The 18966-nt window shown below is 38.5% G+C and overlaps 1 protein-coding gene across 1 annotated transcript; it reads right to left on the reverse strand.

Annotated features, from left to right (window-relative positions):
• Positions 1-1920: 1920 nt before the first annotated feature.
• On the reverse strand, positions 1921-18650 carry LOC107563844 (adhesion G-protein coupled receptor D2-like). Its single transcript, XM_016248815.1, has 24 exons — positions 18584-18650; positions 17857-18102; positions 17132-17776; positions 16176-16304; positions 15978-16063; positions 15516-15794; positions 14778-14889; positions 14566-14691; positions 14354-14462; positions 13815-13920; positions 11109-11161; positions 10875-10998; positions 10185-10285; positions 9986-10088; positions 8860-9013; positions 8628-8761; positions 6394-6509; positions 5869-5989; positions 4196-4237; positions 4004-4057; positions 3760-3910; positions 3579-3637; positions 2534-2564; positions 1921-2211 (listed from the first exon to the last, which is right to left on the reverse strand). Exons 1-24 carry the CDS (start codon positions 18648-18650, stop codon positions 2204-2206), a joined length of 3156 nt encoding a protein of 1051 aa, XP_016104301.1. The 3' UTR covers positions 1921-2203.
• Between the last annotated feature and the right edge of the window lie 316 nt (positions 18651-18966).

Consider the following 18966-nt stretch of genomic DNA (forward strand, 5'->3'; position numbering starts at 1 on the left):
GAGTTTAGCTCTAACCCTAATCAAACACACCTGAGCAAGCTAATCAGTGTCTTCAGGATCATTAGAAAATCACAGGTAGGTGAGTTTGATCAGGGTTGGAGCTAAACTCTGCAGCGCATTGGCCCTCCAGGGCAAGATTTGAGGAACCCTGCTCTAGGCTATAAAGGTAATTGCAAAGCGTGATCTCTGTAGTCTAAAGCCTCATACACACCGGGACGATTATCGTGCACGCTTATCGCCGACGTTTTTCGATGCGTCTTTTGTGTTCATACCCAAGCGATTTTTGCTGGCGATGAGCCGAGTGAACGTGCAAATTCACTCCCTGAGATTAGATGGCGCTTAATGAAAAACAGAAATACCCCGGTACACATCGAATCCTATCTGATCTGCAATTCCGCTCCATGACAACTCCCTCTTATCGAGATTTTTGTAGTCGCTGTCGCGTTTGTCATTTAGCCCTTTGTGTTCAGACACCAATGAGACCAGCAGCTCTACATTCATCTTGCCTCGATGCATCTTCTTGGTCTACTTACTTCCTCTTCGTCGTTAGGTATCAATGGGTGCTTGGCAAGACCGTTTTGTGCTTGAGCGCCACCAAGTCTTGTTTTACTGTAACTTCAGCAGCTCCAGGCACGTGAACAAAAGCGCCAATCTCATTGGCCAGCCAGTTTTTAACACGGCGCGTCAAACCAAAAAAACGAGCCTGAGGCGTTTAATAAAAAAAATGACGCTTTTACGTGTCGGTGTGCACACTCACATTGGCGGCCTGTTTTTAGTCACGAGGCATTTAACGATTGGCGATAATCGTGCGATATTCGTCCCGGTGTGAACAAGCCTTAAGAACGATGTTTCATTTGAACGCTTATTTATGTATCTGTTATTTTATCTTAATGCTCCTGTGCTTTGAATGGATGATGAGTATTGTAATTTCTTTGTTTTCAAATACATTTATTTAGTAGGTATTTAAAAAAACATTCCAAAAGGGCTTGTCCAACAATGAATCAAATGAAAAAAAAGGTATTTATTGAAATTATATAATTAACAGTATCAATTAAACTATTTAAAGCACTTTTTTAAACATAGATTACACATTTATTTGTCTTTCCATTTAAGTGAAAAAAATTGGTCGCAATAAAATAAAATAAACAACACGTCGCAGTTGTATGAGGACGGTGTGTGTGGCAGTCTAAAAGCAATCTTACTTTGAATGGGCATGTTTCTAAAGACAGACATGCTGCTCCACTCTGAGTGTCTCTTCAGTGTGCCAATAAAAAGAGGTTATGGGAAGGTCAGAAAACATTCACACATGTTGCCACCTTTGTAAGCGCATAAAGAGAGAGTGCTTCTTTTAAAATCCATTTGAACCAATTATTCTTCTATTCATTTTTATTCTAATCAAATAAAATGTCCTGTGTATCATTTAAAAAAAAAATCTATATTCATAAATGATTACAGAGATACACACTTTCCACATCAAAACAAACAAATTAGTTTTAATAGTGAAAAAAAGTAATACGGCATTTTATATGCATTGTATAAAAATAGGTAATGCCTATTAATTATTTACATTTTTACGTCATTTCAATTGGGTAGTAGACTTACAGCATGAATAAACCAAAAACAAACCATTAAATATAAATGCTGTTATGATAAGGTAATCTTCACATACTTGCTATTTGAGCACTAAAGACTTGTTTTTTATAAAAAATTAAATTATGTGTTATTGAAATTATATATTGATACTTTGAACAGTCTCTTCAGAAAGATCAAACAGCTGGCAGGTTTCAATGTCCACAGTTTTCTGATTCTTCAAAATATTGAATGTAAATCTCCACGGATTGGCTGCTCGTTTCCAACCGAATTCAAAAATCACTAACAAGTCTGGCCACGATAAATGGTGTGATGCTCTTTGTTGTCCTTTTTTAGTACTACGAGCCTTTGTACTCTGACGACATCTATACATTATAAAATGATTGAGAAGTCTTTATGTGCCATGCTGAGCACAGTCTCATTGAGCGTTTACTGAAAGAGTTGTTTCATGTTAATCAAAAAACATTTACTCACTCAGCACAGACTGAGCTCTGGGAACGAGACGGCCTGCAGGATTGCGGAGGAGGCAGTGTGTGCTCCTCCACAGAAAGAGCTACGTCTTCATCCCAGGATAAGACACGAGTCCATGCAGAACTGTAGTGTAGTTTTCCCCTCAACAGCCTGTGGTGAAGCAAAAAAAAGAAAGAAATAGCAGTACTTACCATAGCAGTATTTTGATGGCATAATTTAAACATATCAAAGCTTTATTCCGTCATGCTATTTGGACCATTTTTAAGCTCAGTTCTCAATGGATTTAAACTGTTCGGCCAACAGCATTGGTTTTAGATTCAACTGTTGTCTATTCTAATATTAATTTCTTTTTATTTATCACATATTTGTTGAGAAGTGACAAAGCTTTTCGCTTATCCTGCTAGTGAAGAACTAGTGCTTTGGTGTGGACACACTTTATCTTGCAACAAGTTCATATGAAACAGTTCTTTACCTGAGGGCTTAGAGGCTGTCAGCTGAACCACCTGAAACAAAAGATAATGCTGTAATATCAAGTCAATTTGATTTGTATTGAACTTTTCACAATACACACTGTTTCAAAGCAGTTTACATTTTGCAACTATATAAGCAAGTAAGCAATTGAGATTATTTGTTTAGTGAATATCACCCTACTGTATGTTTGCAGAGAAAGTTGCATATGCTTATATATGCAATAATGCAACATTATATAAAGAGCTGCACGATAATACAGTTACATTTTTGGACGAGAATTGAGATTTACTATAGTAAATATCACTTTACTTGAGTGCACAGTAGGTATGCGGATAAAGTTGGATATAATATATATATATTTATATTTATATATACACACACACACACACACACACACAGAGTTCTCGCATGAAACTCTAGATGGCGCAGTCCGATAGGTCTAACTCAATGATCTAATGACATCATTATCACATGGCAGCTGATTGGTTCTCTCCTGTATCGGTAGCCAATGAGCTCGCTGCTCAACATTCAAATATACGACTAGTGCTTGCCGTAGCAGCTGCAGCTTGCTTCAGAAACCCTTCACCTTCCCCAGCTCCACCTGTATTGATCTGCTACGAGATGATTCATGAATGCTATATGCGGGTTATTTTATGTATGTTATATTTGCAGCAGCAATATTTCTTACATGCTCACAGCAGCATGTTGTTATTAGAATATTTCTTTATGTGAGTATACAATATGTAGGATGTACTATATATATATATATATATATATATATATATGCAACTTTTAATATATCGCTGGATAATATAGTTATAGTACTACATTATAGTTGTAGTAACGATAATATAGTTTACATTTTTATTGATATACAGTAACAATAAAGCATTTGAAATTTGCTATATAATACATTGCTTAACATGAGTGTACTGTATGTGTCCAGGTAACGTTGGATTTATAACAATTGGTTGTAGTGACAAGCCTAATTACTATCTGATGATGTGAAAAATATCAGTGAAAAATATGTGTGGTTTGCAGCTTACCTGACTTATGTTAGCTGGTTTTAATGGGAAACTCACAATATGGTCCTCTTTAAACCGTTCTAACATATAAAGAGGAAAGGACAGAGATGTTACATGCAAGCAAATCTGTTTTAAGTTTCATGTTGACTAAAAGTAACACCAATTTAGCTGCAGATGGTCGATACGGATGAGTTTCACGCACCGTTCTTAAAGACGAGCGAGTTGGCTGTGGAAGTGGTGATGGGAGTCGAGCTCTCGCTGCTCTCTGGGCTGGAATGAGTCGGCAGGCTGTGTACCCATGAAGCACTGGGAGATTTTTGGGAGGGCAAGAAGCTGATAGGCTGTGAACAGTTCTGCAAGAGGAAATTACATCAAAAGTGAGTACAATAACAGAGAAACAGATTTAAACTGTTCAACTATTTAAATGAACAAAAATAAGGTCTTACAGTAAATGACAAAGCTTTTCGCTTGTCCTGGATTCTTCTTATTGCATTTCGCACCTACATTACACGCATAAAACATCCAGAAACAGTATTATGTTGCAATTTAGAAAGGAAATCACTCAACTTCTTCGAAATATAAGATTAGAAATATAAGAAAAATATAAACTGATAGCTGATGTTATCAGTGAGTCATACCTCACTGTTGTAAACCGCATACACCAGAAAAATATACAGGCCCTAGAATGAGAGGAGACATTTAATGAAATAACATGGACGCTCACTCATGCTAGTGAGTAGAATGTTAACAACACTGAGCAAAGTAACTTTTAAACTTTATAGTCACTAAAAGATGTTTATATGATCATTTATAATGGTGTATATGGGTCATTCTACTGTTCGTTTTGCAAACATGTCAAAGCAATAATACATGAATAAAAATAAAATGCAAAATATTGTGTCAATCTCAGCAATTTACGAGTCATATTTCATCTCCAAATATAATTCTCTAAAATAAAAATTATATTCTTCATAAAGAAAATGAAGCCTATATTTGGGCCATAAATCATCTTCCGGGATGATCCACTTGGGATTTAATTAAAACAACATTTAATTTTTTTTTTATTATTAATTAAATTTTTTGCATTACAGTAACAAGAATTTGGGAAAGTGGAAATATGTTGCATTGTAATGAAAATAATGTCACAATGCAATTTTTAATGCAAAATATAATGAAAATTCACAGTGCTATATGGAAAATAATTTCTAATTTTTCTTTTCGATTTTGTGTTATAATATATGGGTTTGTTTCAATCAATTATTGTGTTTAGAGATTAAGCAACAGAAAATAAACAGTTTGAAATAATTTCAATAAAAATAATAATATAATAAACATTAAATAAATTTTAGTTTTCTAGGCCAAAACATTATACTTAAAATATAGTTTACTCAGATGTCTGAAGATTCAGTGTCTGGGGTGTAATAAACAGTATCATTAAAACAGTAAAAAATAACCAGGAGAAACCTTGTTTTTGGAGGTTTAGCTCAAATCATAAAAGGTTTATTCTTAGATCTTGTTAGCACAGAATCAGCCATATATTACAGCTAACAGGAATGTTCCATATACTTCCTGCATCTTTACGCTTGCTGCTCTCCCAGACCTCTACTATAAAACATTCAAGATAGATCTGCACTGAAGAGTTTCCTTGCAGTGATGGACTCTGCTCATGTGTCTCCTCCTCTCTGTGTGTCTCCCTCATTTTCTCTATCTGTCTTCTGCTTCTTTTATCTTTTTCCCAGATGCACACAGTAAATCTACATTAACAAGGTCTGGGAGGGAATTTATAGACATGGGAGGAAGAAAGAGACAGTAAAAGAGAGCTACATGAAGCTGAAAACCGAGAGAGGAAGTTCATTTCAACCATGTTGATAGACTGGAGTCGGATTAAGAGGAAGGCAAAACATGCATGGTTGAGTAAGAGCTGGCCGATTTTGACAAAAACGATAAACATAATTATTTTTGTCAATACTTTGTCAATAGACATCATGCATTTATTGAACTGTAACCTTATTTTCAACAGTGTATTTCCTTGAACTTGAAATATTATTCAACTGAAAAAAAAAACGAACGCAAATTTAACAAGAAATTATAATTCATATTTATATTATCGCAAGTAACTAAAATATTTACAACACTCCAGTGTTTGCAGAGTTTGTAATACAAGACAAAACAACAGCATTGAGAAACTGAATGCAGCAGAATAATCAATTCATCTTAATTTTTTTGTTATCATAACCACTGGAAGCCAAAATCGTAACCGAAAATAAAATGTGAATAATCGCCCAGCCATAGTAGAAGTGCTGAGTGTTACCTGAAAAGCACTGAGTGTGATGAACACATAGGCCACGACGACAGACAAGTGTACCAGCACTCCACACAGCCAGGTCAGACCTAAAACTGGTAACAAGATCAATACTGGCCGCGTCGCTGCCCTGCATGTGCACACAAACACACTATTAAACCTTCATATTACTGCACTGGCTAGGCTGCTCAGTTTTACATCAGTATGACAGAAACTCTGCTTCAAGGACACTCCAGTTCTCTGCTAATTATACAGACACTTCTGATTCATTTCTGCTCTTTCTTTATATGAAATATCCATATAACAGGACAAACAGAGGAGTAGCTGTGGCTATTTGTATCATATCTTCTCAAGTCCAGGTGGCTGATAGGAACAAATGAGTTACTGGCGGACAGGTGCTTCCTCTGTTCAACAAGATAAGAGAAAAACTAGAACTGTCTACAATAACGAGTAATGACTGGCTGATACTGCTTTTGTATATTAACTCTGGCCTGTATTTATTTCAAAGGCAGTTGAGTAGTGAAAAGAACTCACCAGGTAAGATCTAGCGTGTGAAGTTTCGAATCAGAACTAGGTGTCAGCCTTTTGGCTCTGCGACGTGCACTGGCCACTGTAACCATAACAACCCGAAAAAGCACCACACCATTGACCTAAGAACAGAGAACCATATCTCCCATCAGACACTGCTACAAGGAAGACCATATTTCAACTTTTAAAGGGTCTTATAATACATTTTCAGTATTTTTCAGCAGGTAAACTTATAATATTAGTGGAGTTCTGTCAGGACCGCTATCGTCGAAGATGATTGACAATTAGCATACAGTTTGGATTGGCGGTATGGTTCTGTTCTGGGCAAGAACTTCCTGCGCATCCATGCAGCCTAGCATGGATGAGAGCAGGGAGAGCAGCGATAACCCCCCAGGGTAAACAGAACAGAACCAACATAAATGTATTGCAGATATTGTTAAAGTTCAATAATGTTATGTACACATTTTAGAATTAGTCTGATTCAAGGAGAATCAGAAAGTTGAATCCTGACTGTCAGAGGGGGAGCTGGGGATGGAGGAGGGTAATTAGCTATTGAGCAATGCGAAAACTGCTGATAATACTGAGGGACCTTATATATGAATGCTTAGATAGGTGTCGTATTCTCATAGGTAGATGGGGATCAGCTGAGAGTCAGCTGATGCGAGCTTGACTAACGTGACCTGCCAGAACTAACGCTACGCTAGATTTTTGTGCCTTTGAGAAACACCCCTCTTCACGTTCACAGCAGGGGTGACATATTTTTGTAGGCCAAAACCTGGAAATTTGCTGGTGATTTGCTGAAAGTTGCATGTTATCATTTCCAGTTCCATCGCCTCAAATTAATTTAGTTTTTTGTTTAAATGCCTGAAATATTGTCTGTGGTGAACACAGGCTCAAGATAATTTCACGTTTTATTCTATGACATAAAATGCATCAGTAATGCCTCGCTTTGTGATTTTTTTTTAAAGCTTTTATTTGTCTTGGAAAAAGGCGGTTGCCAACAAGTGGCTAAATGGGACTACAGAGGTTGTCGAGACATTACAAATCATGTAAAACAGGTAAACTCATTTACTCACTGGTTGCTTTTACAGCCTCATTGTGTGTATAACTGCAGGCTTGCAAGCTATTATAACTCAAACTTTTAGGGAAAATGTTTTTTTAAATAAAAACTGAGTTGTCAGAAACTTAATGGTGGTAATGTTGAAGTCATGTGACCATTTATAGCACATGTTTAGCTTTGTACTCCTGCTATTTGTATTTAGGCTTCAAAATTCATTAATGTTGTGTTCATTTAAAATTAACATGATGTACAAAACACAGGTTCTTTTCTGCAACAATCCAAAAGCCAATGGAAAAATCCTACTGGGCTTTTGTCAGGGGAAGCAGGGTGATGCAAACTTCTGGCTTTGGCCTACAAAAATACATGGCCTACAATACTACAACACTATATTGCACGGGACAGTATCACAAATCACTATAGGATTACTAGATAGTTCAGAATGAGATGTTACTGCAACAAAGTTTCAATAAATCATCTTTTTGGGAGTTTACAGAAATTTGTTTAAAAGTAAATAGATCAAGTTCAAGATTTAAAAGAATATGGAAAATATGCTTCATGATGACATGATCCCTTAAACTGGTTTAATGTGCAAACAACCTTTAATTTTAATTTTAATTACATTTTTACAAATGAGATCTTTGCCATTTAATGCACACATTGCATTCGTACATTATGCATTTAGCTGACATTTTTGCATAAAGTGTCCTTTGCAGTCCAGCCTGATTTAAAGTCGCAGATCTTTTCTTCCACACTGAGACATACTTATTGGATTATCGAAAAAAGAAAATAGGGTGGGCCTATCCAGCTGTTGTTGATTGAATGGAGGGAGACCTGAATGACAGCTTACAGTTAATTGTAAGAAACAGACGGGTTTAAATGAACTAAATGATTGGAGAAGTCCAGCATGTCACCAGAAAAAAAGACTGTTGTTTCATGTGAAGACATTTTGTAATGACATTTTGATTAAACATTATACGGTTAAAACTAAACAAAAAGCAAACATGCACAGATGAATTGTTTACAAAAGGATCTATAAAATGCATTTAGGAAATAGATTTCATGCTGACTTTAAAACCATCGGAGCTGTACTGCATATACACTCAAAAGCAAATAAGAGCTCCATTGTGACAATTATTCTGACACACTTACTCAAGGAGCTGCACACTTGTGATATACTTACAGCCAAAACAAAGAGCACAGGCCCTGCAAAAGCCCAAATAACATGCGACTGAAGGTTCAGCCAGCAGTGCTGCTGTGCTTTATACCGATCCAAAGTGGATGCCAAGGTTACAGCGACTATAACAACCGGCAGCCCTAAGAAAGACAAAGCAAATACAGACACAATGCATGAGAGGAAGGTTAATCAAACAGAATATGAGTCATAATGATTTACACATACAGACGGTTCTCACCCCAGCCCAGCACATAGTACAGCTTCATTCTCCTCTCCTCGCTGATGTTAACAGAGACCACTTTACTCCAGAGCATCAAGCCCTCCACCAGCATCCAGCAGAAAGATGACAGGAAAAACAGATGCAGGAGCACCGTCACCAACCAACAGACTTCCTGCTCCACATCAACATACACATACTTTATTCAAATTCAAATATTCAATATTCAAAACATGTCCATATCTGATATCACTACATCTACATCAGAAATGTTTACTTGAATGCAAAAATAGCATTTAAATTGGTTTTCTCTTTTTATTAATCAAAATATATTATTAGACTGTTACATAGAAATATAAATAGGAACAAGTTTGGGGTCGGTAGGATTATTATAATTTTTTTTTTTTAACGAAAAAAGTATTTTATGCCCACCAAGGCTGCATTTATTTGATCAAAACATACAGTAATAATGTGAAATATGATTACAATTAAAAATACCATTTTTTTTTGTTTCAATATATTTTAAAATGTAATTTATTTCTGTGATGAAAAGCTTTACTCCAGTCAGTGTCACATGATCCTTCAGAAATCATTCTAATATGCTGATTTGCTGCTCAAGAGACATTTCTGATTATTACCAATGTTGAGAACAGCTGTGCTGCTTAATATTTTTTTGTGGAAAACATGAAACAAAGTTTGTAACACTTTTACATGTTACTCTTTGGGGAAGTTGTGGCCTAATGGTTAGAGAGTTGAACTCGTAACCCAAAGGTTGTGGGTTTGAGTCTCATACTGGCAGGGATTGTAGGTGGGGGGAGTGAATGTACAGCGCTCTCTTCCACCTTCAATACCACGACTGAGGTGCAAGGCACCAAAACCCCAACTGCTCCCCAGGTGCCACAGCATAAATGGCTGCCCACTGCTCTGGGTGTGTGTACACGGTGTGTGTGTTCACTGCTGTGTGTGTGCACAATACTTGGCCTCACGTCACAAATGTATTTAATTATTTTTTTTTATATAAAGTCACTTTTGAATGGTTGTGTGTAATTTACCTCTGAAGAAATCACTACTATGTGGTAATTTCACAGTTGTTTCCCTACTTTTTATCAACACATACACTGTATGTTGACAGATATAGAAGTCACACCTGGTTTCCCGAAGCCCAGTCGCTGAAAATAAGAAGTAACTGAGCTACAGCCAGCGCCACTATCAGGTTTTTGTGAACTGTAGTCCGATCTGACTTTGGAACGCTAGAGGGAGACAGAGAGCAACACATAATGCAATGCCAGGTAAGACTCTGCTATGAGCCACACTATACAGTTGAATGTTTTGCTTTGTTTTCTCACCCAACAGCCACAAAGAGAATAAATGTGAAGATGAGACTACACAGAGACACACCACAGCCAATCAAACTGAAGATCTGCAGGCCTGTCTCATCTTCATTTCTCTAAAACACACACAAAGAAAATTCAAACCGGATTTGAATTTTGATGTACTACTGATTTACAAAAAAGTATAGTGCTGTAAGTGTTTTTTAATATGGATTACCCACAAAATATTACACACTCATTAAATATGACATAAATATGCCTTCTGTAGATTTTTTTATTCGGCCTAAATGTATATTGGTTCAATTATATTTAACTATATATTCAAACGACATACACACTTTTCTGGCTCTTTTAATTGAACTCTTTCTTTTCTGTAGTGGTCAGACTCTGCTTCTTTATGTTTATCTGCAACCAGGGTCGCTATATTTTAACAAAAAAAAATATTTTAGTAATATATTTAGGCAAATGTGAACTGAAACTGAAATAAAAAAAAATAATAAGCTAATTCAAAAATAAAAAAATAAAAGGTAATCCAAAATATTAACAAATACTATATTACTAAATACATATAATACTAAAATAACTTTCTGCAACTACACAAACCTGTTTTTCATAAATTAATAATTATTGGTCAAATTCATGTACAGTATCCAGTCTTTATACCATGATTTTTTCATCTATTACAGGTACTGCTTAATACCTTACCTGAACTTCGGAGATCTGTAACAGCAAGGCAAAATTGGTAGTGTGGTTACAGGAACAGGAAGTTGAGTTATTCAGAGAGGAAATAAAGGTGCAACCCTTTGTTGACCACCCTCCCCGATCTGGCCTGAGGTGTCAAGACAAAAGAACAAGATTTCATCAGTTATACAAAACATAAATGAGAACATTTGAGAATTTACAAAATACAATAAATGTAAGTACATGAAAATTACTTACATTAGGTCAAAATCCCAAAAAGAACAGATAGGTGTCAAATTCTGTGAACTGTTCTAAAGAGTGAAAAAAAAGAAGCATTGTAGCTGAAGTCAGGCATGACTATCCAACAACACACTAGATTCAATCCTGATCAATCCTCATTTTAAACAGTTCTCCTCAAATGACAAATCCTATTGAAATCTTCACAAATACTACTGTTCAGAAATTTTGGGGAGCGTTATGGTTAATGGTTAGCGAGTCAGACTCGTAACCCAAAGATTGCCGGTTCAAGTCTCGTACCAGCAGGGATCGTAGGTGAGGGATGTACAGCACTCTCTCCCACCTTCAATACCACAACTGAGGTGCCCTTGAGCAAGGCACTGAACCCCCAACTGCTCCCAGGGCACCTGCAGCATAAAAAAAAATGGCTGCCCACTGCTGTGTGTGTGGACTTTGGATGGGATAAATGCAGAGCAATAATTCCTAGTATGGGTCACCAATACTTGGCCATGTCACTTCACTTTTAAAATTTTCTTCAGCAAGGATACATTAAATTGCTCAAAAGTGACAGCAAAAACATTTATGATGTTACAAAAGATTAATCAAAATTGATAATTAGAAAATTTTTCTTGAGCAGATTATTAGCATATTTGAATGATTTCTAATCATGATGTGATGTCCGTAGAGGCCTCCAGAGCGCCCACCCCTCCTCCCCGTTGGATGTTACAAGGCGCGCCTTCCGGGAGGGGGAGGTAAAGTCACACCCATGGTCAGCTCTGTGTTCCTGTTTTGTGTTTTTCTCATGTGCTCTCCATGACCTAGTTTTCCCTTGTGTGTTTCATGCCCTTATGTGGTTCTTCCTGTTCCTGTTCCTATTGAGTTCCATTTGTTTCAGCTGTGTCTTGTTAATTCCCTCGTTCAGTTACATTTACTTAAGCCCAGTGTTTCCTGTGTCTAACGTCCTTTGTTAAATGTCATTCCAGGTGCTACGTGTGTGTTCCTTGTGGTTTCGATAAATAAAGACTGTATTTATGGTGATTCTCCTACGTGCTCCTCGTTCCTCGCTCCAACACAGTAGCAGTTGTGACAGAACAAAGGACCAAAACAAACAGTAAGCGGCACCCCTTCTCCTCGTTTTTGTTTCCGTTTCTGAAAGTTTTCTTTTTCCCTTTTCCCTGTGGTGATGGAGATCGCCGCGAGATTCTCCGCCCTAGCCAGCAGGGATCTCCCGTTTGTGGAATTCGCCCGGGAATTCTGCGAGCTCGCCGTCTTGACGGCGTTGGATGACGCCACAATAAATTCTTTGTTCTGGATTGGGGCCAATTACTATCGCCCCGTGGGAAGGGATCCTCCGGTGTTTGGAGAGTGTCCGGCTCCGATCCAGGACCGCTCCTGTCTCAAGCCTGCCGGCCGCTCCGCAGTCAAGCCCACCGGCCCCTGCACTCTCAAGCCCGCCGGCCGCTCCAGTGTCGGCTCCAGCCCCTGAGTCCGCTCCAGTGTTGGCTCCAGTCCCTGAGTCTACTCCAGTGTCGGCTCCAGCCCCTGAGTCTGCTCCAGTGTCGGCTCCACCCCCTGACCAGAGCCCCGAGAGGGCTCCTGCTCCCACGTCCAGCCCCGAGAGGGCTCCAGTTCCCAAGTTAAGCCCAGAGAGGGCTCCTGTTCCCAAGTTAAGCCCAGAGAGGGCTCCTGTTCCCAAGTTAAGCCCAGAGAGGGCTCCTGTTCCCAAATTAAGCTCAGAGAGGGCTCCTGTTCCCAAGTTAAGCCCAGGGAGGGCTCCCGTTCCCACATCCAGCTCAGAGAGGGCTCCAGTTCCCACATCCAGCCCAGAGAAAGACTCTTTTCCCAAGTCCACCCCAGAGAGGGCTCCTGTTCCCCAGTCCAGTCCAGAGAGGGCCACAGTTCCCGAGTCAAGCCCAGGGAGGGCCGCTGCTCCTAAGTCAGGCCAACGGAGGGCCTCAGGACCTGAAATTTCCCCCCAGGAATTTTTTTGGGGGGGCTATAGGGCTCCGGCCGTAGAGGCCGGGCCGGGCCGAGTGTCGAGGCCAAGGCCACAGAGGCCGCTCTGCCATGGCCCCCTGAACTGTCTGCTCCGCCATGGCCTTCTGAACTGTCTGGTCCGCCATGGCCCCCTGAACTGTCTGCTCTGCCATGGCCCCCTGAACTGTCTGCTCCGCCATGGCCCCCTGAACTGTATGCTCCGCCACGGCTCCCTAATCTGCCTGCTCCGCCATGGCTCCCTAGTCTGCCTGCTCCGCCATGAGTCCCCAAACTGCCTGATCTGCCATGGCACCTGGAGCTGCTTGGTCCGCCATGCGTCTCAGATCCGGTACCGCCCTAGAGGCCGTCCGTCTCACGTAAACCTGTCTGTAGAGGCCTCCAGAGCGCCCACCCCTCCTCCCCGTTGGATGTTACAAGGTGCGCCTTCCGGGAGGGGGAGGTAAAGTCACACCCATGGTCAGCTCTGTGTTCCTGTCTTGTGTTTTTCTCCTCATGTGCTCTCCATGACCTAGTTTTCCCTTGTGTGCTTCATGCCCTTATGTGGTTCTTCCTGTTCCTGTTCCTATTGAGTTCCTGTATGCAAAAGAGCAGCTTTGACATTCAGCAAAATCACCTGTTCCATGGAAAAAGGGAAGTCATATAGGTTTGTAATGAAACTTAAATGTGGTTAAATGATTCCTATACTGATTCCTTGATCACAATAAAAACGATACATGTTATTTCTTGTACCTGAATCCTGTGCTGGAGTCTGAAGTTTATGGCCATGCTGATCGGCTGTCCATCTGCCAGCACTGTACTAGAGATGACCGATGAGCCCAAGACTGTTCGCAGATGCCTGATTTATACAATCACACACTCCCATCAGCAATATGACAAAACATTCATGTTGTAATTACAGTGAAATATGAAATAACAAGCAATTCTCTTATGTCTAACCCATATGCAAATTCTGTAATAAGGGATTCTCCTGCAATTTAAGTTTGAAGTACCACACACTCTTAAAAATACAGTTCGTTATTGGCATCTATGGTTCCATGAAGAACCTTTAACATCAATGGAATCTTTCCATTCCGCAAAAGAAAACAATGATTCTTTTAGGAACTGTTCACTGAAAGGTTCGTTTGGGAAAACAAAAAATGGTTGCTCTATGGCATGGCTGCGAAAACTCACTATGGACCTATATTTTTAAGACTGTGTTCATGTAACGCAGACACAGCTGATCTGATGAATAAATTAAATGAATCTGCATACTGTGTATGATGGCTTACCTATGAGATCCATCACTGACTATAGGAGAAAGAGTAATGTTTTCCCCTCTCTCTGAGAGACAATTCACAGAGCTGTACCATGTATTCAGTAAAGTCACCTTATTGAAGCCTAAACAAGCACATACAAATTAAGGGAAGAAAAAAAACCAGCCAGGTTTCACAATGACAACTGAAAAAGTATACACTGTGAAACTTAATCTCCTGGTCCCTACCATTGTTTTGTAGTTCCTTCATGTTTTCAGCTGGGACAGAGATGCAGTCATGATTTCCCGCATCCAGTCCACAAAACGCAGAAATGTGAGAACTTTCAGACAGCAGCTTCTGTTGGACTTGCAGCTCTGCAACACAGAACCACAGTTTTTTGACTTTGGTTTAAATTTCAGTGCATGTCTGTCTTGTTCCTCTGTATGTCTGTGTAACTTACTGATATTGTTGCTGTGTATCTGCACACTGTCTGTGTCGTCCATCAGCAGAGACTTAAGGTTACTCACCATGCGGTCTACAGTCTGTATGACTGCCATTGGGCTCTTCCCTACCTACAAAGCACAGATTTGTAAAGAAATGAAAGGTTTCTTTTGAAACTATTTCTGATGGCAACCCAAAAATAAATAAATAAATTAATCAATTAATTAATTAAACATAAACCCAGAAATAACCAATCACATTGTATGTAAAATGCAAGATAATATTAACTTCTTTACTGAACTTATTCAGCGGTTGTATAAAAACAATATCACACACCAATTGTGCTGTAGTGATAATATTCACTGGAACTGCTCTTGTGATATTGCTTATTTATAAAACTCATTTTTGAATGTGCATTAATTACTGAATTATCAAGTATCATATAATGACTTACACTATCATTTAAAGGTTTGTGGTCAATGTTTTTTTTTAAAGAAGTATCTTATGCTCACCAAAGGCTGCCTTTATTTGATCATACAGTAAGAACATTAAATCTGTGAAATATTGTTACAATTTAAAAGAACTGTTTAACATTTTAAAATGTATTTAATTTATTATTATTATTATTTTAGAAATAATATTAGAAAAACGTTGTCACTTTAAGAAGTGTGCCAGTCCATGAGATCATCAAAAATCACTTTTAATGATTAGTAATTATTCAACACAAAACGGTTAAGGAATAGATCACTTCAGTCACCTCTTTGATGCTGTTCCATTTACTGGCATTGTCTTGGCTGATGAGTGAATCTGCAATGGTGATGAAGCTCTGGCTGAGGCTCTCCGCATCACGCCGGCTATGGTTGTCGGTGCTAGGCAGGTCAGCGGCCCGAGAGAGAACATGCATGAGAGAGAGCATGTCCCTGTCCTCCAGCTGCTTCTGCTCCTTTAAAACAACCTGCTCAGACACGTTCAACAGACGGGACACTGAGGCCCAACTCTGCCCATCTACAGTATCAGAGAGCACATCGTCTGCAGTCTGAGAGAAACAGGACAAAATACATGTTAGATGGTAACAAAAATCGATATGTAATATACTTGTTTTACTTTTATTGCTGGAATTCTTTACAGTCACTGTTTTTGGTTGTTTGTAATTATAGTTTGGTAAAACTGTGTGCAAAATATTCATGCTAAGAAAGCACTTTTTAGAAATCGGCTGTACCACGCCATAGTGCATGAGACTTTGCATGAAGGAGCTTGGGTTGAACGCCAGAGATTCTCTCAGGTCCTTCATCTTCAGATAGTGTTCTGTGGATCAGAGAGCTGCACGGTCACTCTGTACACACTCACAGCTCTTCAATACATTCACACTTTATTGGGCTACAGTAACTCCCACATACATGCTCTCTCTCATACAAACCTTTGCTCATTCTGCAGATGAAGGGGAGCGTGTGTGTGCAGGGGGCAGTGCTGTATTGAGGCTGACCGTCAGACCAGCCATTAAAAACGTCACATTCCTTTTCTTGTGTCTTTGTTGTCTTCAGGGACCCTGCAAAAACAGGCATTTTCACCACAAGTTAACAGAAACTTTGATGGAAGAAAAAATGAATTCATTTTCACATTTCAGCTGAAACAACAACGAAAAATTTCAATGATAATAAATATATAATAAATGAAATAAAAGTAGATATTTTAAAGCTGCATTGACACCTAAGAACAATTAGAAATGTATTAAATAGAAAATATGATACATTTGTATTTTTAGGCAAAATATTTAACAAAACGTTTGTTTTAAATATTGAAGTAAATACTGAAGTAATTATATCAGAAGATCCAAACAAATATCTGTAAACAAATAATAATAATAATAATTATTATTATTATTATTAATATTATTAACATATACTTTTAAAAATATTAAATATATAAAAATAGTAAATATTGAAAAATGAAAGAATATGTTATAATAATAATAATAATACAATTATTATTATTATTATTAATAACATATACTATAATTTTTAAAAATATTATATATATATAACAACAATAGTAAAAATTTCAATAAAATATTATTTAAAAAACGATGTGTTATAACCATTTATTATTATTTGTTTACAGATCCTACTTGAATCCTCTGATGTTTAACAAAAAGGAGCATATGTTTTAAATATTAAAGTAAAATATGAAACATAAAAATTATAAATATGATAAAAATATCAAATATTTAAAAAGTATATGCTCAAATGTTTTAGCATTTTTTTAAGTATATTTTATAATAATAATAAAAATAATTGTTGTTGTTATTATTTGTTTACAGATTCTACTAGGATCTTCTGATATTTTGACAGATGGATGGGTAAATGATGCTATAACCTGGACAGGTGAGTGTTGCAGACACGTTCAGGACAGACTGATGGACAGTGAGGCTCCAGTCCTGCCATCTGAATAAGGCTCTGTGATTGGTCAGCTGCGAGCAGGTGTTCAGTTCCTTCACATCCTGGAACTCCAGAGCTTCACCCCAAACATTCAGATCGGTCAAGTTTCCAAAAAACGGCTCCGTGAGAGTCACACCGAAACTATCCTGGTCTTGACCCAATATAAATATCCCGTCTCCGTGGATATCCTTTGCATTTCCCTGAGCGTTCCCTTTCCCAGAATCTCCCTTTTTTCCGTCCACATAAATTGCCCAAAATCCATCGCTCGAGCGCCACGTGACGCAGACATGGTGCCAGTCTTCATCAACGGGCAGCTCGGCTTTGTGATGATGCTGTCCTTGAATAAGAAGCGCTAGGTGGACCTTTCTGTCCTGATTTCGCTTGGGCTCGTCAATCTGTCCGCGGAGCTGGAATTCATTGAGGAAAACCGGCGCTGCGTACGAGAACACCGTGGACACGCTCTCGTGCCGCGGGTCCCACTGCAAGCGCACGCAGACGCTCACCGCGGACAGTGGCGGGAAAGACGCCTTCACACGGGCATAGCCGTCCTTAGACGTGAAAGACAATCCTCTGAGGATCGTTTCTGTGAAGTTACAGAGATATTGACTTACTTTCTTGAGATATTGACTTACAACATCATACCAGCATCATAACTAAACTTACTTTGTTTGGGAAGGGGCACATGAGGTGTCGGGCTCTGTTTCTTGTTGGTTTCAAACCAAACCGGGCCCTTCAGGTTGGATGTAGAGAGTAACTGTCGGGCTCCCTCCTCGTCCTCTTTGACCCCTGAGGTCGTGAGGCCGCTGGACTGACCACGGCAGTAACGCTGGGCTTGTTCAAAACTGAACGATGTGTTCACAAGATGATACACTGCATCGTTCTGGATCAGAAGGTTCGAGTCTGGCACATCTGCAACAGGTTGAGATAGTGTGAATGGTACACTCTTTAATAGACCTATAGTTTTTTGATCAAAGCGCTGTAGTTTTAATTGTGGGGGCAAAACATGTAATGCAATGCAATACAGTGATGCTTGTAAGATGCACAAATAAATGTTCCCCAAAAGTCTGCATGATTTTTCTAAAAAAAATTATGAAAAACCTAAGTTGCTCCAGTAAATGTTCATCTTGAAATATTTCTAACAATGTAAAAGTCGTTACGTTTACATTATAAAACCCAGTGAAGATTTCACAACAAAAAGACACATGAACCACAACCAGAAGGTGGATGTTTTTACAAAAAGGCTAAACAGTATAACAGCTACAGCAGGTTTTTCACCAACATTTTGACTGTTGATCATTTAGAGGCTTTAGAAATGTATGTATCAAATATAATACAGTAGTCTTACCGGGTTCATTATTGTCTGAGAGGCATAAACTGAACATTTACTCACCCAAACGTCCTCTTTCTGCCCTGCCTGACCATGATTGAGTTGGTTCACACATACCTTTAATCTTCATTCGTTAAACACATAAAGAAGCAAGGCACCAAATTATGATCATACTTGAAGAATTTAAAATTGAGATATAGAGAAACAAATCTGATTTCAACATTACCATTGCATTAACCAAAATCACTCCAACGAGCACTGGAGACATCTTCTCATCTGGACAAATAAATAAATAAATGCTTTAAATAATAACACGAAGAATGCAAACCAAAGGAGGGCGAGTCTCTTAACAATCAGTAAAACAGGCATTCACTAAGTCACGCTCATTTGTGTTCCTCAAATTGAAGTTCCTTATTCTTTTGTACAAACATATATGTAATTGTCAA

Source organism: Sinocyclocheilus grahami, unplaced genomic scaffold (assembly GCF_001515645.1).
Source record: "Sinocyclocheilus grahami isolate Dianchi unplaced genomic scaffold, SAMN03320097.WGS_v1.1 scaffold892.1, whole genome shotgun sequence".
Lineage (NCBI taxonomy): Eukaryota > Metazoa > Chordata > Actinopteri > Cypriniformes > Cyprinidae > Sinocyclocheilus > Sinocyclocheilus grahami.